Raw genomic sequence first — 20,794 nt, 5'->3', positions numbered from 1 at the left:
GGACAGAGCATGAAACATGTGATGATGAATGAAATAAATGAGTCTAAAAAGTTCTGTAATCGGTTTGGTCATCCATGAATCTTTTAAATTCCTTATAGTTTTTTTGACAATGTTGTCAGCCAGGACTACATATGTAGTAATGCAGATGTATGTGTATTTTGTTAACTCTAATGGAAAACTCATCTACAAGTTCAGCAACGTTTTCAGTTTTTTGTTTTATGTTGCCTACTAAACATTCACTGACTCACCATTATGGTGAGTTGTCACCTTTACTCCTTCCATTACTTCTGTTCCATTAAGGAGTTATAATATTTGTAGCAGAAACAACACCTTCTGTAAGTAAAATCTTTTATGACCCACCTTATTTACAAACATATTTCCAAAATATTTATCCATAGCACAAATTTAACTCTGGAATATGACCAATCGCTATATCATCTCTCTGACTTTGAAAGACAGCTAATGACTTTTCTCCTAAAATGCTACGAATCCTCTCTTGCATTTAAATGCATCTTTTATCCCACAACAACCTGGTACCTACTTTTTCCATCAGACCCATTCCATATACTAATGCTCGTAACTGAAACAGTCTGTCTGTATTTCTCTTTCATAGAACTCTCTGATGACATAAAATTCTTAGCTTTGTACCATTCCCAATGATTATGTTACCATTATTACAGTTGTTATTGCTGCTGATTCCACTACCATCACTATCACTATCACTACATTTTTGTTGCTTCTGCCATTCCAGATACCATTTATCATTGTCCCGAAAGTGAACTACAGTTGTTCCTGCCTTTAATATATTGTACTCAGTATGATGTAAGAGATGATCAGAAGGCCCCAATTTGATCCTGTTATATAAACAAGTGAGTAAAACAGTAAAGCTCTTTAGGTGACTTGCTTTCTGAATTTGCTACTTGTCTGTACAATAATCCAATGTCTGGATTTAAAATAAATGTATTCATAGTTTTTTCTTACTGAGAACTGATTTTAATTTCAGAAATATCTATGCATAAAGTGGAAAGTATTAAATTACATATACTTCTCTATTCAGTGTTATCTTCTGACAATAGTCTCATAATTCGCAGGTTATGTTGTTCCTGACAGAAAAAAAACTTTGTGTAAGATTTCAGATATTATAATCATTCAAGTCTTAACCATACACGTGCATTCTGTTAAGTGCAAAATGCACCTGCTTCAATGCATCTCTGAAGTGGAAATGTGTTTATAAAACTTTAGTAGCCACTTCTTTCAAGTTGCCTGTTGGAGCTCATCTTGGTATCTTCAGCATTTCGTGGTTTTCTGATGTTCCACTAGCACGAGTGAGTGGCACCATCGAAGTTTCATCCTATAGCAATGGTGGGTGAATCTTTAATACTCTAGCAATGTGGGAGGAATATTTGACTCTGCTTGTCAAGTGGGCTCATGAAACATCACAAAAACCACTAAATGATAATTAGCCAAAGATCTTACAGTCAGCATCAACAGGCATGTCAGGAACAGGTTTTATTCATTAGTGGTTGCTGGTGGATTCCCAGATTGCCTTTCATCTCAAGGAGAATTTCTTTCATGTGTGACACTGCTAAAACAATACAATACCATGGTCGGCAGGCATGGTAATGGCAGGACATGAATCCACATATGAAAATGATATTTCTCTAATCTCCATTTTTTATTAAACATCATTTTAATATAAAAAAAACCATTACACAAAAATGCACTTGTACCAGTTCCATAACTTACTATCGATTATCATGTAAAGCAAAATAATTGCTGTCATTCCTGTAGTTAGTGATGTCCTAACAATTATCCACTGTTGAAATTTGCAGCAACAAAATGTATTAAATACTGATTTTGTGTGTTATTCATGGAGGTATGACAATGGATCACAGCAGCAACTCTGGTTACAACAGTCTTCTCTCTCTTCTCGAAACAGAAAGATGTTCATGGATATAATTTCAATTTCAAGTTTAATCGCTGCAAGCTGTGGGACTGTTAACTAAGCATTCCTCAACAATTTGCCAAATGAGGTAGGCCCCTACATCAGTTAGCCTTAGCCACATCATGACAGTGAATTGGTGCATCGTCTCTAAATGGAGAGGGAGGTGACAATGAGTTACCAGAGAAGTTCAAACTGATACCACTTTCACATTCATACAACTTTTTATGAGAGTTACTGTTAAAGAATCCACTATTTCACAATGGTCTCTTCCATACATTATTCACAATGCCACATGTAAGATTAATGGAGATTTAATTACTTGAGTGTTCCACCTTAGATGTTTCACTGTTTAGTTGTTTTTAATCATTATAATTCTCAACATTAATGAATGAGTAAAGCAAATGCATTGAAGGTTGACAAAAATATATTTAGCACACAACAGAAAAAAAATTACTGACATAATGGTTAAGAGTAATTTCCTTATACCTAAAGAGTGACTTTTATAATATAACAATTATGGAATGTCGGGTGGATTGTGGTGCATGTGAAAGAATAAAATTAGATTCTTCTTAAACAAAATTACAAGCAACTCATGCATCCACATAAAATACATGTTTTAAAGCTTCAATTTATTTCAATTCTTCATCTCATACTCTGTTTCCATTGTGTGCATCATACATTCACTGGAACCCTAAACCACATAATGATATGTTACAGTATTTTTCACATAATACAAATATATATATATATATGTATATAAATATTTAAGCCTTTTATCTCACTCATGTACAAACACTTTTTTACATTTATGTACACAGTAATTTACATTACTTGTACTCCTTAATTCAATCTGTGAACATTCTGGAAGCTATACTAGTATCAAGATGAAACAAAGTAACACAGAAAATTACAGAAAAAATTAAAACTACATATTATATTATTTTATTTTCATTATATTCAAAAATCATTTTATTAATAAAAATATCAATATAATTTATTAAATTTTATTACATGTCAAGGCTATGGTACATAAAGTCTTACGAGTTATGTTTTGCTATTTAAAACACACCTTGACATAAAGATCAACACATTTATTATGTAACTATATTACCTGCACTGCAAGGTACATGCTTAGGAAAGCCAATTTGCCAGCTGGTAAACTGCTTCATCATCTTACTACCTAACAGCCACGATGAATAAATGATTTATTTCAATTTTTCCATCAATAGCTCATATCACACCATTGTCATGAAACATCCCATGAGACAATAATTTAAAGTACCACCAGCAGTCTGTATCATAATGATAAAAGCAAATGATCACACTTGGTATTAACACTTACACTCAATATCTGATTTCTTTCATAGACAAACACACAAATATCACAACTACTCACTCATTTCCACTTTTCACCTTTTCTTTTTTCTTAGCACTAGGGAGACTTTTCTCACCTTGGTCACACACTACTAATTTAAAGTTTGAAACTATAAAACTTTTAGACAGACAACAGATAAATTAAAACTTTTTATTCCACTGGAACGCTTATTTATGGCAACAAAGGATTAATAGACACATATCAAACTGCAAGGTAAATGTAATATATTTCCATTTATTTCATAATTTGGACTTTTTATAAAAATGAATTCCTGCTTTCAATGTACAAACTACAATCACAAGAATAAAAATATATTTTTGCACATCTATGTTTTGATAACAGTAAGCTGCAACAACACACTGTTTTAAAGCTATCTTGAGTAAGGTTTTAAAGAAATAAATGATAGCAAAATATAAAAATAAAAATATTATTGGGTTATGGAAACTGCTCATACAAAAGAGATTCTTCTATGGCCAATGATGTTCCAGTACAGTTCAGTTGCTCCATGAGAAACACAACTTCACAGTGACCAGTCCTGGAGTTCTAATTGCTGCCATTATAAACATAGCTAGGAAGAGCAGCAGCTCGTCTGATCCCGTAAATGTTTAAAAAAATTTTGGCATATTCTGCTTAATTATTATTCCTAAGATCTACACTTATCCTTGAGGATGATACATGCATTTATAGGCACTTAACACACTTCCAAATTTTTGTCTCCTGCTTTTACACATCGGATTTACTTTTGAGTATGTAGGGCACCTTCACATCTTCCACTTAGAAAACAGTTTCTTTCAAATAAAATTTTATGCTAAAATACCAGGAAGTCATTTTGGTATAATTAAAGTCACAATCCATAAAATAACAATTAGCATCATCAGGCAGTACTATGAGGAAGGTAAATGATGACATCCAAAGACGTTTAATCACTCCAGGGACCAAATTGAAGTTACCGAGTCAGCCAACACTTCTTATCAGTTGCGTCAATGTAAAATAAAGGGGAGAATGGTTTCTGCAGCTAAAAGAGGCAATAATACACCCAGTAATTTACCCCCTCCTGAAAGGAGGTAACTGCTCGACTTTTAACATATTCACAGTCTCCCCTATTATTTAGGAATTTGTCGCCCGAGTTGCTTAGAAGTAGCAGAAATTCAGTACTACGTTTTAGTGAATAGCTGTACTTCCTCATCGTCATCCTCTGTTAAATCACCATCTTCAGGAACAACAGATACCTTGTTTACACCAACTTTGCACTTCCGTTTTGAAAGTTTCTCATATCCACTGCTGCATCTATTCAGGCCATTCCATGTTTGTGATTTTATCTGAAAAAAATAAACATCAATTTTGAAGCCATGACAACAATAAATCTGTGCTTGTTACATCATGGTGATTGCTATCTGAACTGTTTTACAACATGTTTTCATTAAATGAACAAGTAAATTTTTTTTTCCTTGGCTTCTTTATACTAACAGTCACATATTATGTCAACCCAGTCAACAGAGGGATGAATACATTTAGGACGCATGCAGAGAATGGGAATTGGTACTAATTAAAGAAGAATACTCGTTGACAACTCGTCTGATGAAAGTAATATGGTGAGGCTAGGAAGTTGTTCATTGGATGTCAATCATATATGATGTGTGTGAACTGCTTAATTGTTATGGGAATTTAGGATGCACTTGATAAGTAATTGTTCAGAGCAGATATCCATACTTGCACACAATATAATCTTGAAACAAAAATTACATACACAACTTTGTAGCATGGTGAATTTGTAGATTATGACTGAAAATGCTAAATAAAATGCCTGTCACTAATTTTTGGATTACTCTACAGCCTACAATGTCTGATGTGCTCTTTTGCAATATGTAAATAGCACTCTAAAAGTTCAGCTTCAATCCACGTGATCTTAAAAAATTTGAAACAGTGTCAATGGATATGAAAACTTCAGTGATCCCAATGGAAGTGCAAATGGAACATACAAACAGATCACTTTGAGTAATCATACTCATATCTGATGAGACCACCCCTGATGGGGGAGGTGCTGATATCACAGGCCAAAAAATGAAATTCCATGTTGTTGTTGTTGTTGTTGGTGGTGGTGGGCACCTTCATCTCCGCATAACTAACACAGCTGATGTCCAATGGCAGGTGCTTCCACTATTTATCCCTCTCTCTCCTCCTACAAATTTTACCCTAAACACTTTCTTTCATTACTGAACTGACAATTCCTTGAAGTCTCAGGATGTGTCCTATCAACTGTTCCCTTTGTTTAGTCAAGTTGTGCCATTAAGACTACTGTCTTGCATTTGACTTCTAGCCGTTCCTGCTTTGCCACTTTAAACTTCCTATCAATCTCATTTTTTTAGACAACGGTATTCCTTTCTCCTGCTATGTTTGTTGCATTTTTATATTTTCTCCTTTCCTCATTTAAATTTAGTATCTCCTAGGTTATCAAGGAATTTTTACGAGACCTTGTCGTTTTCTACTGCTTTCCCTACTTTATCTCTCAGAGCTACCCATCTGTTTTGTGTTGTGTTCCTTTTACTTGTCTTATTTCATTATTCCCTAAAGGTCCCTCTGAAACTGTGAACAGCATGTAGTTCCTTCAGTTTATCCAGGTCCCCCCTCCTCAGTTTCCTACCTCTTTGTAATTTCTTCAGTATTACACTGCAGTTCATAACCAATACATTATGCTCAGAGTCCACACCTGCACCTAGAAATGTCTTACCGTTTAAAATCTCGTTTTGAAATCTCTGCCTTGCCATTATGATCAGTATGGAAACTTCCTGTGTGCCCAGGTCTTTCCCACATATACAGCTCTCTTTCGCAATTCTTAAACCAAGTGTTGTCATTGATTGAATTATCATCTGCACAAAATTCTTCAAGGCAGCTTCCTCTTCCATCCCTTTCCCTCAGCCCATGTTCTCCAACTATTTTCCCATTTCTTCCTTTCCCTACTATAGAATTCCACTGACTCCATCACAAACAAATTTTTGTCTCCCTCAACTACCTGAATGATTTCTTTTATCACACTACACATAGTTTCAATTTCATCATATAAACAGCATATAAACATGCACTATTTTGATGATTGTTGGCTTTGTGTCTATTTTAGCTGCAATAAAACAGGTAAGTTGGCCACTGTAGCGTACTGCCATTTCTTATTCATTATTTATTACCCATGTTTGATTTTGTATTTATAACCCTATACTCACCTGACCAGAAGTCGTGTTCCTCCTGCCACTAAACTTCACTAATTACCACTATAATAAATGAAAAGTGGTAATTTACTTTTGTTCTACAGTATTAATTTATTGTGTTATCTGGTTTTTGGCTTATAAGGCCATCATCATACATTTACACAAGTCACATAATAACTAATGAGGGTGTTGTAAGCTGAAAACTGGTTAACACAATACATTAATATTGTAAAACAAAAGCAAATTATCACTTTTCATTGATTATAATGGTATTCTAACACGAACCAATGGAACATTCACGTAACATAATTCCCATTGTATGTAACTTCAACATATACATTTCTCATTTTAAATGCTCTGACCTACCTACTCCATTAAGGATCTAAGATTCCACACTTCGACCCACTGAATGCTAGTTTTATTTTTCCTGCTGATGACATCCTCCTGATTAGTCCCTAACCAGAGATTCAAGTTGGAGATTATTTTACCTCCAAATTATTATACCCAAGAGAATGATGACATCGTTAAGCCATACAGCAGAGTTTCATACCATTGAGAAAAAAATATGGCTGTTATTTTCCGTTGTTTTCAGGTATTCACTGTATCAGCAAAGCAAAGGCCATGTTGGCTGATGTTAGAAACCCATATAAGTCTGCCACCTTGTCTGTTGCCCCTACAACTACTACAGACACTGCTGCCCCTCTTCAGGAGCTACAGACTAGTCTGGTGTCTTCACAGATACCACTCTCATGTGGTTGCACCAATAATATAGCTATCTGTATCACTGAGGCACACAAGTCTTATCTCAATAAGGTCCATGTCTTGTGGGGAGTGGGAAATTGCAGCACAGGCCAATATAAGGCTAACCAGTAGTTGTCTCGCTTTCAGTTTTTCCTTCACTAGCTGTATCTACCACTGCCTCAATGAAGCAAGCTATGACCACTGTTGCTGTTTACTTGGACTTTAGTTGGATACAGATTGGCATGCTTTCCGACTTCTGCATGACTAGAGTGGTGGGCCAGTTATTTACACCTCATGGGCTAGTATAATATTTCCATATAATGCTTCAATGTGATGAGCATATAGTTTTCACCACCGTAAGGCTTATATAGAATTCAGCTTAAATTTATTATTGCACAATGAATTTTCTTTAATTTTGATCTGAAACTATTATTGTTTGATTTTCTGGACTATTACGTAGTTTTAATCTCTCACTGAAGACTTAACTTTGTGATTGATAGTGTCTGTTGGTACTACAATTAAGTTTAGAACAAAAACATTAACCACTGATGATAAAAATCACAGAAACAATTTCAGAATCAGTACATGGCTGTACAGGTTATGAAATAGTAAACTCATGTATAGTTTTGTTTCTTGGCAACATGCAGCCACACAGTACTTACTACGCTGTCTAACTCAAACGTTCTGAGGGACAAATATTCTATCTTCCTGATGTACATACCCATCATCCCATTTTATAGACTATCTTACATTAATTGAAGAAGCAGTTTGCTATCTTTGGTATATATTATCATTAACTTTAAAAAAGTTCTACTCAAAACAATGACTGGTACTCAAAAGTATTAAAAATTATTTAAAAAGTTCAGTGAATAGAGCAAAACTAACTCTTTTGCTTTTCTTTTATTTTCTTTGTAACTGTTAGCTCTGTTTTTATCCACATGCATCCACTAGTTAGAGAAGAAAGATATTGAGGGAGGAGTGCAATGAGGAATAGGGCAAAGTGAAAGGACTGTGTCACATTAGCTCATTCTTTTGTTAGATGCACATCAAATGAAAATCATCTACGTAATGTTTTAGTAGGACTTCCAAAGTAGTAACAGAACAAAGGAATTTCTTACCTGCAGTACAGTGAAGATAATAGCAAACAGAACAACGACAGATATGCAGCCTAGAACAGCAAGTATTGTTACAGCTGTAAAGGGAGTTGGCAGATGTACCGAGGTCCCTTCTTGTTCTGTACTGATGTCCACAGGCTCAGCACGAGAAGCAGCTGTCCTCCTTTTCCCAGCAGGTGATGCATTCTGGCAGTCACCTGGTAATAACGATAAATTTAGGTTTTTACAACAGAACAAAATTAATTTTTTGTGTTATCCTTATTTTCAATGATTACCAATTAACTATTCTGAATCAGAGATACTTCTCATTTTACACAAAGCAGTCAAGCCATAACCAAATAAATTTGTTCAAAGGCTAAGTACAATAAAAAATTAATGCCTGCTATTTTTTATTTCAAAAACAAAGCTTTAGCTTAACATTTGAAAGCATAAGCATTCCACTGTTGTAATGAAGCAATTCCATATTTAAGGTTGTTCGTCATTCTCTTTGTTGCATTGAAGCAACACTGTTGTTTCATTAAGGTAAAGTGTAAAGTAGAAGCCCTCCTCAGCATGAAAATGTTTTAGTAAAAATTGCTTGCCTTCTCCTATAGCAAATTAGAATCCCTACATGAAACAAGCTCAGACAAATGAATTAAAACCAACACTCTCTCACATAATTAATATATCTTTCCATAACAAGCTATTTTTTAGCACTGTTTACATATCCTTTAACATTTACACATAGTAAAATAGTTACGATGCCGTTGCTTGGCAACAACAAACAGCATTCCACATGCCACCTCAAATCTAGGGTCTTTCTACTCCTGTCTTAGGATGAAACTACCTTACAATATCCATAGCATTCCCAGGTAAGTCCCTGTGCCAATGGCCTCAATCTTTGCAAACAGCAGGTCTGCACCCCTTCTTTTGCGCCTCCATCATCAACAAGCTACCCACTACTCAATTTTATTTCAGTTCATGTATCTATTAATATACACCCCATCCTGTTCTTGTCACAGTCTCCCTTTTATAATAAGATGAATTCTACAACCACGCCAGTGAGAACACAGAACTGTAAGACAATTGAGGGTAGTCTGAAATGTTCACAGAATCACCACAAGATATCAGCATTAGCACAATGAGGTTCCCACTTAATAACAAGTCATTCTTCGTGGGTAAACATGTGACACACCAATGAAATGGGTAGACATCTATGGTGTGAATGTCTTTTAGTTGTTCCCAGGTAGTGATTTGTGAAGATAGGGAAAAATAAATTTCAACTTTCAATCAACGATTACAAACTTCACAAAGAAAGTTATGAAAACAAACTGATATTCACATCAGTTTTCAGAACACAGCGGGGGACTGTACTCCATCATATTCATCTGTTGCTAAGTGAACAAATGAGTTTAAATTTGGTCAGGACAGCTTAGATGATAATCCATATAGTGGTCGACCTAGGTGTGCCACTACCCCATAAATTATAGTCAAAGTGCATAAAATGGTCATGGATGATTGCTGCCAAAGTGTTAAAATTTTATGAAACTTTAGGCATGTCCTCTGAAAGGCCATATCCAAGTTCAACAATGGAATTTGATATGAGAAGACTGTTCCAAATGGGTGCTGTGACTTAACACATGATCAGGAACACATCAGAATGGACACAAACAACAGTTCCAATTTGTGACCACAGAGGAAGCTTCAGTCCACTATTATACCCTGGAGGCAAAAAATGAGTCAAACCAATGAAAAAAAAATGTTGATTTGCCGACATCAATGAGAGCAGAGTCAACACTGTCAGCAAGAACAGTCCCATTTTCTGGCATGTGAAAGGGATTCTGCTAATAAATTATCTTCCCACTGGGCAAACAATTATGAGACGATAATCTTATGTATCAATTACAGTAACAACCCATATAAAGGGCTAAGACAGGCAAAAAGGGAGTCATCTTTCAGAAAGGTATAAACAGGTGATGTTGCCATAGCGAAAACACCTGAACTTAAACATGAATTGTTGCTACACCTTCTTTCTTCACCTGATTTGGCTAAATCAGACTTCCATCTCTTTCCCAAGCTCAAAACTTTCCTAGATGAATGGAGATTTTCTTCAAGCAAAGAACTGACAGTTGTAGTTGATAGGTATTTTGCAGTCATGAGGAATGTAATTTTAAAGATGGGATCAAGGTACTACAACATCACTGAAACAAATGCATTAGTGTACAGAAAGACTATATTGAAAAATAAAAAAAAAAATAAAACATTCATTGAGGTAAGTCGTTTCTTTCTAATCCATTCTGAAAAATTTTCAAACTACCCTTGTATTTCTTTCGAATCCCAAAAACCATTGGGACAATAAAACTAGTGTTAACTTTGTGATTTTATATGAATTATTTACAAACAAGACCACATAGGCTTTCATGACCACATCAATTTCATTAAAATCCTTCCAGCTGTATTACGGCTACAAGTTCTTGGTTGTGTGCCTGTCCATTACTCAGCAAACCACACTGCAGGAAGTATGCATGCATGCCTCTTGAATAATACCACAAGCTCAAAGCTGAGCACTAATACACTGCATCTGTTTATGTGATCATCCACCTTTCAACATTTCCTATGTCCTCTGCATGAACACTGAGTAAGTGTTTTTATGCATTTCAAAATTTAAAAATGTTCTGCTATAATTTGTGAACCTCTTTATATAAATACCATTATGCAACCATTATGATTAAAATTAAAATGTACACAAGTATTCTGCACATTATCTTTTATAAATGGTACAAGAAAATTGAACATGTACCCCCTTCACAGTTATCACTGGACAATAATTTAGTGAAAACAGGTGGACTATACTCTCTAGTTAGGATATAAAGCTCACTGTTCATCATTTTATTCTATGGTGTACATTTTACTTTTTCAGCTTGTTTATTTGTATTTTCTAGCAAATTTATTTATGAGGACATGAAGGAAGGCCAAAAAAAATTTCTGCTAAAAATTTTTGTAAGTGTTTGACAAACTACATCATCCTTATTACCTAACATCGTGTAGTGAAGACGATCATATCTGGCAGCATACCCGTGAGGAACACAAACGTGTAAGACATTGGGAAATCTACAGAATCACTGAAGAACTGCCCTTTACAGGAAATGCTGGGAATGTCCTGGGGCAGAATTCATTATCCTGTGAGACACACTAGCAGCTCAGCCTGAAAGGTTACAGCAATAACGTGTTTGATGTATTGTTGTCATTCATGCAGTGTATGATGATAAATGGAACAATTTATTCCACAAATTAAAAAATCATAGTATGGAGTATTAGGTAACCTTTCAGGCCAGGTGATTTACTGAGGATTTTATTTAGGCACAGAAGACACAATAAAGCTAGTGTTAAAACTTTGCCGAAGTGCAAAAAAGGTAGCAGTAACCGAACACTAAGACTGCACTTTGTGTGTGTGTGTGTGTGTGTGTGTGTGTGTGTGTGTGTGTGTGTGTGTGTGTGTGTGTGTGTGTGTGCGCGCGTGTGTGTGCGCGCACAACAACTACTAATGCTGCCTATACCACACTGTAAAGAAAACACTTTTTTGGACACATTCAATAACTTACAGGAATGCAGCCAAGTGATGTCGTCAACAACTGCCAATACTTCAACAGGAGTACATCCTCCTGCTGAAATATTGACAGCTGTTGAAGACATGACACGGCAGCATTCTTTTAAGTTACCTGAACATTGTACATGCAAGGAGAAACTCAAGTCTCACTTTTTTGGACAGTTTTATTTTGGCCACCCTGTATATAACAAATTGAAAGCTCTTAATCAGTCCTTACCAGTGTTGTTATCACAAGTACAGCAGTTTTGCTGTCCAGGTGCGGCACAGCATGGCACACACTGGTTGTTTAGACGATCCAAATGCAGCGGAGGACTGCAAGTTGAGCAGCTGAAGGCTCCTGGCCCTGAGCAGCTCTTACAGGATTCATGACACCCGCGGCATGTCTGTGAGGGTGGGTCATAAAACTGAGTCCCAACACACTGCACACACAATCCACCATCCAGCATGGCATGTGCAGGGCATGAGGTACACTGTAGTGGTCCTTCACCTGAAAACGAAAATTAGAAAGCTACAGCAAGCGATCACAGACACTCACAGCTGTATTAACCAACCTGTTGGTAAAGCTGAGATAAATATGACTTTTTTTTATCTGACTTATCACTTCATGGGAAGGCTACTAATGAGCAAGATATCTTTTGCCTTGAAAGGATTTTCTTAAATTTTAATGGCTATTTGGTTACAATAAATCAAACAATGCAAACTCTAGGTTGGAATACCAGCAATACTAAGGAAAGGACATATTGCTACTCACTGTAAAGATGACCCACTGAGGTGCAGACACACACACACACACACACACACACACACACACACACACACACACACACACACACACACATTCAAAAGAAAACTCTCACACATTCACACAAGTAAGCGCACATGACTGCCACCACCAGCAGCTCTTTTCATTTTGCCTGTCTGCAACTGAATATGTCATCTCTACAGTGAGTGGCAAGTTATGCTCTTCATAATGCTGGTGGCTATGATAAATGAAAGACAGATGATAAAATCCACATATTTTATTTTTTCAGTGACAATGCCATAAAAAAGGCAACAAAATATGTTTCCGTTCCACAGGAACTTTGGTATTTCTTGGGCAATAAAAGAGAACTGCAACAAAAAGTTGCATATGGTTGATGCACTGAGTGGCTGCATGAAGATGAATTATGCACCAGCTGACCATTGCCCTGGTTGTGCAGTCCAACTTTGGTGAGAGTACCAGGTGGCAAGAGTGAAACAAGGAAGCAAAGATGGGATGGATGTGACTGAGGGAAGGGAGGATAATGGATCTCTGAGAGGCAGTAAGTAAATGGGTAAGAATGTGGCACTAGTGAGCCTCCCACGGCACAGGCCCAAGTAGATGTTTAAGGTCCATGATGAAGTGAAGGAGAGTGTTGTGCAGGGAAGATAGAACACAGTAAGATGGAGACTGCTGGCATGACCACCAACAATTCGTCCACTTGAATGGCTGGCCACTGCTCAACTGAGGCAACAAATAACGTTGGTCACTCAGTGACAGAACATGTCACTGAGCACACAATTTCCAACTTCAGTTGCTGATTCACAACTCAATGTATCTTTTACCCCCCCCCCCTTTCATACCATACCCTTACAACAAATCTTTTGGTCTTACCACACTCCTGGTCTTATCTCTGTCAGCACTTGTCACAAAACCACCTGCACCCCTGCCTTCCAATATACTCCACTGAACTACAATTTTAACCTTTCCTCTCCCCACCACACCATTTTCCTGATCCTCTGATCTAACCCATTTTCCATACTCCTCCCTATCCCATCCCTCCACTTTATTCCATGAACAAGCAATTTCCACTGTATGTGCCAGGGAGGGAGACCAGAGTCCACATTCCTATTAACCTCCATTGCTGCTTCTCCCTCTTAGCCATCAGCCTCCTTTCCTTCCATCCATCCATCTCTTTCCCTCTCCAGCTCCCTCCTCCACTCACCAACTCCACCTGACACATCCCTCCGCCTAGTTGGGTTGGGACAATGTATTTATTTTTCCCCCTCCTAATTAACTCTAATGAAGGTGGTTATCTACCGTATTAACAATGTTTTGAGTTTTGTTTAGCATCCTGTCAACCACTCAGTTGCAAGGGGTGTGGGGTATATTTACCTCTTCAGTGGTTAACACATCAAGCCATGAGCCCAAGTACGTACTCACATGCTGCGAATGTCTGCACTGGCGGCATCCTGACCACGTATTTGCCAGTTGCAGTCCAGGAGATAAAACTGTATTGCTCTGTCATCTGTTGACAACAGCCGATACTACTTTGTCAGCTAACTATAGACATATCTGTGCTGCTCTGCTTCGAAGATCTTTGTCACGAAGTGAGGCAGTCGGGAAAAATAACAAGTTATATCTTACAGTCCGAGCGACACTCTCGAATGCGAAACACTTCACGCAGTCTTACTTCAGAGAAAATTCTCGCAGTTCTCAATTAACCAATGAATGGTTTAGATAGTATAAATGACAGTGGGAGTGATCTAGATGTTGATGATGAAAGTGATTTTGACTGTTTAGAAGAAAACCCGAAAGAAGTGAAGAAGAAACGGCGGACAGTGAAGATGACATTGAACAAGGTGCACCAGTGAAACATGCACGAAATGAAGATTGGAAATGGCAAGAAGTTGACAGCTCTTATGTCTCTTTGAAAACACCATTTGTTGGTAAATGTGGACCTGTGATACAGGTAAATTCTGCAGCTAAAGTGTTCAAGCTGTATTTTGGTGAAACCATCGTAGAAACAATCGTGTGTGAAACTAACCGTTATGCTGCAGATTGTATACAAAAACAGACTGTTCTACAACCTCGTTCTAGGCTGCATAACTGCGTAGATACTGACAAAGATTAGCTTTGTGTGTTTTTCACACTGCAGATGTTGATGGGAATAATTCAGAAGCCATCCATAAAGATGTACTTCAGCAAGCATCCACTTTTGAACACGCTGATTTTTTACCAGAGTATGCAACAAGACAGGTTTGAGCTACTTTGCAGATTCCTTCATTTTGTAAACAATGAAGAACTGAATACATTTGAAAGCAAGGAGAGATTGTTCAAGTTGGGTTCAGTCATTCAGCACTTTAATGATAACATTTAGAAATACATACAACATGGGAGAAAACATTTCCGTTGATGAATCTCTTATGTTATGGCAAGGAAGGCTGCCAATAAAAACCTATCTACCTTTAAAATCAGCAAAGTTTGGTATAAAGTCGTATGAGATCTGCTAATCTTCCACAGGTTATTTATGGCAATTTATTATTTATACAGGAAGTTCCACAAAAATAGAAATGAAATTTCTTTCTGCAGATACCTTGAAAACCAGTCAGATTGTAGTGAAACTTGTTGAGCCTCTTTTCAACTTAGGGCATATGCTCTATTTAGACAATTATTATAACAGTATCCTTTTGTGCCACTTTTTGAAGGAAAGAGGTATGAATGTAGCTGTCACACTTCAACTGAATAAGAAGATACGTGCAAAACGAAGGAAAGGTTAACTCTTAGCATATCATTCACATGGCATAATGGTACTGAAATGGATGGATAAAAAGCAGGTTGCCTATATTTCTAAATTTCATAATGATGCAGCTGTTACGGAAACCAAAAGGGTCAACAAGGTAAGAAAGCCTCAGTGCATAAAAGAGTACAATAGTTTTATGGGCAGTGTAGATTTGAAGGATGAGAAACTACAACTGTTCCTCATGGAAAAGAAGAAAGGTGTAAAGTGGTATATAAAAATGTTTAGAAGGCTGATGAATGTTGCAGTGACTAATGCTTTTACTGTTTACAATGCTAGTGAAAAAACAACAGAAGAAACACATATAAATTTCAGGCTTCTGTTCATAACACAGTTGCTGGAAATTCACGGGAAGAATGTAACTTTACCTTGATGTAGGTGACCTTCAAAATCTCCTGTGCCCGAATGGCTCACAACATGGCATTTTATTGAGAAGATCCCACCCACAGAGAAGAAGAGTAAGCCTACAAAGAGATGTTCAGTCTGCTGCAAGAAGATGGGGAAACGTAAGGAAACATCATTCTGGTTCAAGGACTGTGGTGTAGGACTTTGTTTTGAAGATTGTTTCAAAATATACCACACTCAAAATTAATTTTAAGTGACAATGTATGTTTTAATCGTAATAAATACGTATTGATACCAATTCCTGAAATTTTCATGACATTTGAACAAGTAATTCCCATCCTACAGCAATTTCACTGAAACGCTGCATTCTGGGGCCAGCCAGCTACATAAACTACTGCCAGTAGGCTAGGCACGTGCCCGGAAACTACCAGCTTGAAGGGTTAATATTCCATGTAGAACTAACCAGAAACATGCTCACTGCATACAGAATCGGTCAGTCTTTTACGTTTCACAATTACGAGACCCAGTGGTCATACTAGAACATATTTCTCATACAATTAAAGGCAGAAAACTGCACTTCACTAGCCATCCAATACAATGACATGAAACAAGTCATAGATTCATCACAGTATTGGACTTATCTGAATAATTAATTAAAGAATACATAATTTATTGATTCCTATATTCACTTTTGAGTGGCTACATAGTCACACAGCCATCTGAATGGGCTCTTGAGGTGTCACATACATTGCTACCCGTCGTTAAAAATCCCTCAGATACTAACTGAGAATTACTTAACTCCTGATGACAGCATTTGAAACTCACAAATTATCACCTCTAAAATTTGTTGCCTGGTAAGATCTTAATAAAATCAGTGTTTGATGCAAAGTATTGCTTAAATTTAGACCTGTGACATAGTTTGTGTGATGACATATTGAATTGTTGCAATTACCTTTGCAAGTCCTACAATAATGGTGACACTTCTCACAACCAAAGTCTGATTTGAAGAAGCCTTCTGGACATTCTGGATGGCACTCTCCAGCTGCTAGCTGCCAGCCAGCTGGGCATGTCACACACTGATCACGGCGAGGACCACTACAAGTCATGCAACTGAGGTAACATTTAGCACAGATACCCCTGTCACTGTAATACCTGAAAAAAAAGAAATGGTAGCATCTTTGAAGCAACAAATACAGTCACACTTTTTTTCACACACCTTGTTCAAATATGTAAAGAAGACAACTACTATAAGGGAAATACGTTTGTAGACACACACTAGTGGCATAATACTATCTTTATCACTTCATGTCATCTCAACCATTCTTCAAGTCTTGTGGTAAAACATCTACACTTTTTGATCACATGTAACTAAAAAGATTCTCTCTCAGTGGAAAATTTCCACATAAGAAATTTACCCATCAGCACAAGCTGCCCTGCATTCTCCACTCTGTAGGTGGAGTCCTGCTCGACAAGAGGTGCAGTTGGTACGTGACTCGCAGGCTGTACACGTGTGCAGGCAAGGCATGCAAATTCCTCTCTCAGGGTACCTTCCTTCCTCACACTGTACCACACAGGAGGCACCTTGCAGCAGCAGTGGGGACACGCAGGAGAGGCAGCGATCTGCTCCAGGTCCTGAACAGGTATCACAGTTCTCGTGACACCGTGCACACAGCCCAGATGTATAGTATTCAGCTGAAGAAAAACAGTGAACATTAGTAAGTATATCTCAGAATTATGCCTTGGGTAATATCAAACAAACAAATCCAAGTCTTCCAGTAAACTACAATCCATAAAACTGAAATAATTGACAAAATGCTAGCTGGAACAAAGCAACTCACATCAAAATGTACGTAAAACTTGAGTCAAAGTCACACTTCATTCTTTTTAACTGGTAGCCCGTTTTGGCGCACTGTCTGTTACTAGCACTATTCTTTAAAATCCACTAATATAATAAAGCCACTGTGTGCAATATTAATATGTAATAGGTACATTCCATGTAAGATCTTACAAGGTGTCACTGGAATTAATGTCATGCACCCATTACACTAATGAGCCGAAACATTATGACCACCACCCACCGTGTGACTAAATGCCCCCCTGGAGGTGCTGGGAGGCACATGATGCTGTAAGGATATTTTATGAAGTGAGGAGAGACAAATGGGTTAGTCACTTAGCAGTGATACGAAACAAGTGGGAAAACCCAGTAACATATACGACTTTGACACTGAGCAAATTGTTATTTCTGGCATCTGAAAATGAAAATATTGGAAACAATAAAGCTGATCAACTGTTTGTGTGCTACTGTTGTGAATCTACATGGAAAGTATATGAAGACAGTAACTGTTCTTGAAAGAACAGATACCATTGATGACCGTGCAGCTTCTCTATAATAAATGATACTTAGTTGAAACCCTCAGCTGTCGACAGGTGTTCCCATCGGGGTATATCAACAACACCTGTCGGCAGCTGAGGGTTTCAACTAAGTATCATTCATATATGGAGAGTGGTTGGTAGTCAGTGAAACCATGAGTTGGTGACAAGGATTTGGAAACCCATACCTTGTCTCAGAACATAGAGGTCAGAGGCTTGTCTGCACTCTGAAGTAGGGTCTGTAGGCCATCTGATGACAGAGTACAATGTTGTTGCTGGCAGAAGTGCTCCAAGCATGTTATTTTAAACTGTGGGCAACCACAGCCAAATTTCCACATTTTGAAAGATATAATCTGCACTGGCTGTAGAATAATTTTTAATGAAAGTCACAACTGGCTTTGTATCACTTGAAGAAGCATCCTCAGGTGAAAACGTTCCTTTTTGACAAGTTAGCACCAAAAGGTGATGCCTTAGAGCCACTCCCCATCACTCGTCAAGATGTAAACAAACAGCTTACAAAAGAGCAGTAGTCAATATTTAAAATGAAGGGAGTTTGCAGAATAGTGCCTTCCCCACTTGTGGCACAGTGATGATGGTCACCACACCAAGAAGGTAAGATAATATATCATACTTCACTACTCATAAAATTCGCATAACAATGTGCTTTAATGTGCAGTTTTGTGATTTAAAATATCTCAATCAGTTAAGATGGAACCGTTCTAATATCACTCTGTTGCCCATCTGTGTGTCTGACTCACTTGATGGCTGACTGTTAAGATCTTTCTCTCAGGAATGGGTATAGGTATCATGCTGAAATTTATTTCAAATAATAAGGTGTACAGTCAAATGGAAGTGGATGTCAATGTAGTTAAAAGATTCGACCATGTATGTCACAGATTTTGTTACTAGCAAACTCACTCATCAAAAGCGGCAAATGAACTACCTACATACAATACATGTAGGGGCTGGTTGTCAAGCAGTGAAGTGCACTCCCGGAAATGGAGACTTAATGTTACCACATCTCAATTGGACAAAGCATTTTTCAGTTTTTGGTTTAACCTAGCCTTCATCTCTCAATGATGCGAGGAGTTGCCAGAGACAACACGTGATTTGGATTTCACTTTAAACTGCAGGTCCCCTATCTTTGTTGGATAATTGTGGTAGGTTAGGGGTGGGCATGCAAGTCACCAAAGTGATGTCCAACAGAAAGACTAGGCCATTGAACAACATGAAATAATTATAATAATTACATCTAGATACATAAATAATTTTGCATGGAAACCTCAGATTGCAAGTCCTACTTGTATTTGTCCAATTTTTAATACTCATTATTAATTTTATACCAAAATACTCATTTATAAAATGTGCTTCCAACTTTCTTAATGATGTGCTCGTGTGACACAAATTTACAAACCTTTATGGCCAAAGAAGATTACCTGAGACCTAGCAATCTTTGGTTTTTGGAGTACCCTAACAGAAGTTTGATCACAGTATTATGCCAGGAAAATGAAAATATGTCACAGTATTCACTTAGTAAAATTTACTTGAATGATGGGATCAATTGAAATCACAGAAAAAAGTTAGAGAATCACAGAAAAAAGTTAGAGGAGCACAGACGTAAAGAAAGAAAAGAGAGATGACAGCACGTCTGAGAAACAAGAACTGGAAATATATCTACATTTCCTCTTTCCATTCTTCTTGTCTTAAATTTTTATATAGAAGTTGAAGTATTCAAGTTGAATACTTCACTGCTTGGCTTTCATTTGTTCTCAGATAATTTTTGATATCTCAACTAAAGAACATTACATTCTCATCATCTTTCTCCTGGTTCCCATTTTATTACATGCCAGTACAGGCCAAATTGAGTGGCTCACATTATTATGCTCTCAAAACTATGTTCACCGCTGCCTCCTCCTCCTCCTCTTCCTCCTCCTCCTCCTCCTCCTCCTCCTGCTCTATATTTGCAAGTACAACTCAACATTTTTCAGGACAGCCTATGAAACTTTATGCAACCTCCATATTTTGTCTTGACTGTTGTTTCAGATAGTTTTTAATAAAGCTAAGATTGGCATAGCTGTTTGTTGCAAATATTCTGTAACTCCCTATGCTCTCATTCACCAATTATTTCGTAATGCATGTTTCATCCACAAATCAACTTCTGGCACAGGAAATGTTTACTCATATCTGATTATTTGATATCCTAAAGTTCTTTTAAGTCTACACATATATATTCATATGTGTATTTTATGTATCACTGCAAGGTGCACATCATCGTTGTCATCCGTCGTCATCGTTATGCCAAAAGGCAGGTTTTCACATGGTAGTTCTACAGGCTGTCCGGTCTGCTGTCATCCTCTTCAGGTACGCATTATTTCCTCTTCCCTTTATGTTGTCAATCATCTTGTGTCTCCTTCTTCCTCTCAGTCTTGTCCCACAAACCAGTCCTTCCAAAGCATCTGCTAGCAAGCACTCCCTTCTCAATGAATGCCCCAACCAGTTCTTTTTCCTTTCTCTTTTAACTTTCAGCAGACATATTCTCTCACCAACCATTTCCAATATTCTTTCATTACTCACTCTT

General features: G+C 37.3%; 1 protein-coding gene across 1 annotated transcript in view; it reads right to left on the bottom strand.

Annotated features, from left to right (window-relative positions):
- Positions 1-2,351: 2,351 nt before the first annotated feature.
- LOC126281630 (furin-like protease 2) overlaps positions 2,352-20,794 on the bottom strand; it is a 1,081,207-nt gene continuing 1,062,764 nt past the window's right edge. The window contains exons 18-22 of the mRNA XM_049980754.1: positions 17,262-17,538; positions 16,799-16,998; positions 12,180-12,449; positions 8,380-8,573; positions 2,352-4,639 (exon numbers count right to left, since the gene is read on the bottom strand). Of these exons, the coding sequence (XP_049836711.1) occupies positions 4,475-4,639; positions 8,380-8,573; positions 12,180-12,449; positions 16,799-16,998; positions 17,262-17,538 (1,106 nt within the window). The 3' untranslated portion in view covers positions 2,352-4,474. The remainder of the gene's footprint in view (positions 4,640-8,379; positions 8,574-12,179; positions 12,450-16,798; positions 16,999-17,261; positions 17,539-20,794) is intronic.

The sequence above is a fragment of the Schistocerca gregaria genome, chromosome 7, assembly GCF_023897955.1.
Source record: "Schistocerca gregaria isolate iqSchGreg1 chromosome 7, iqSchGreg1.2, whole genome shotgun sequence".
Taxonomy (NCBI): Eukaryota; Metazoa; Arthropoda; class Insecta; order Orthoptera; family Acrididae; genus Schistocerca; species Schistocerca gregaria.
This window is presented reverse-complemented; position numbering and strand designations above follow the sequence as displayed.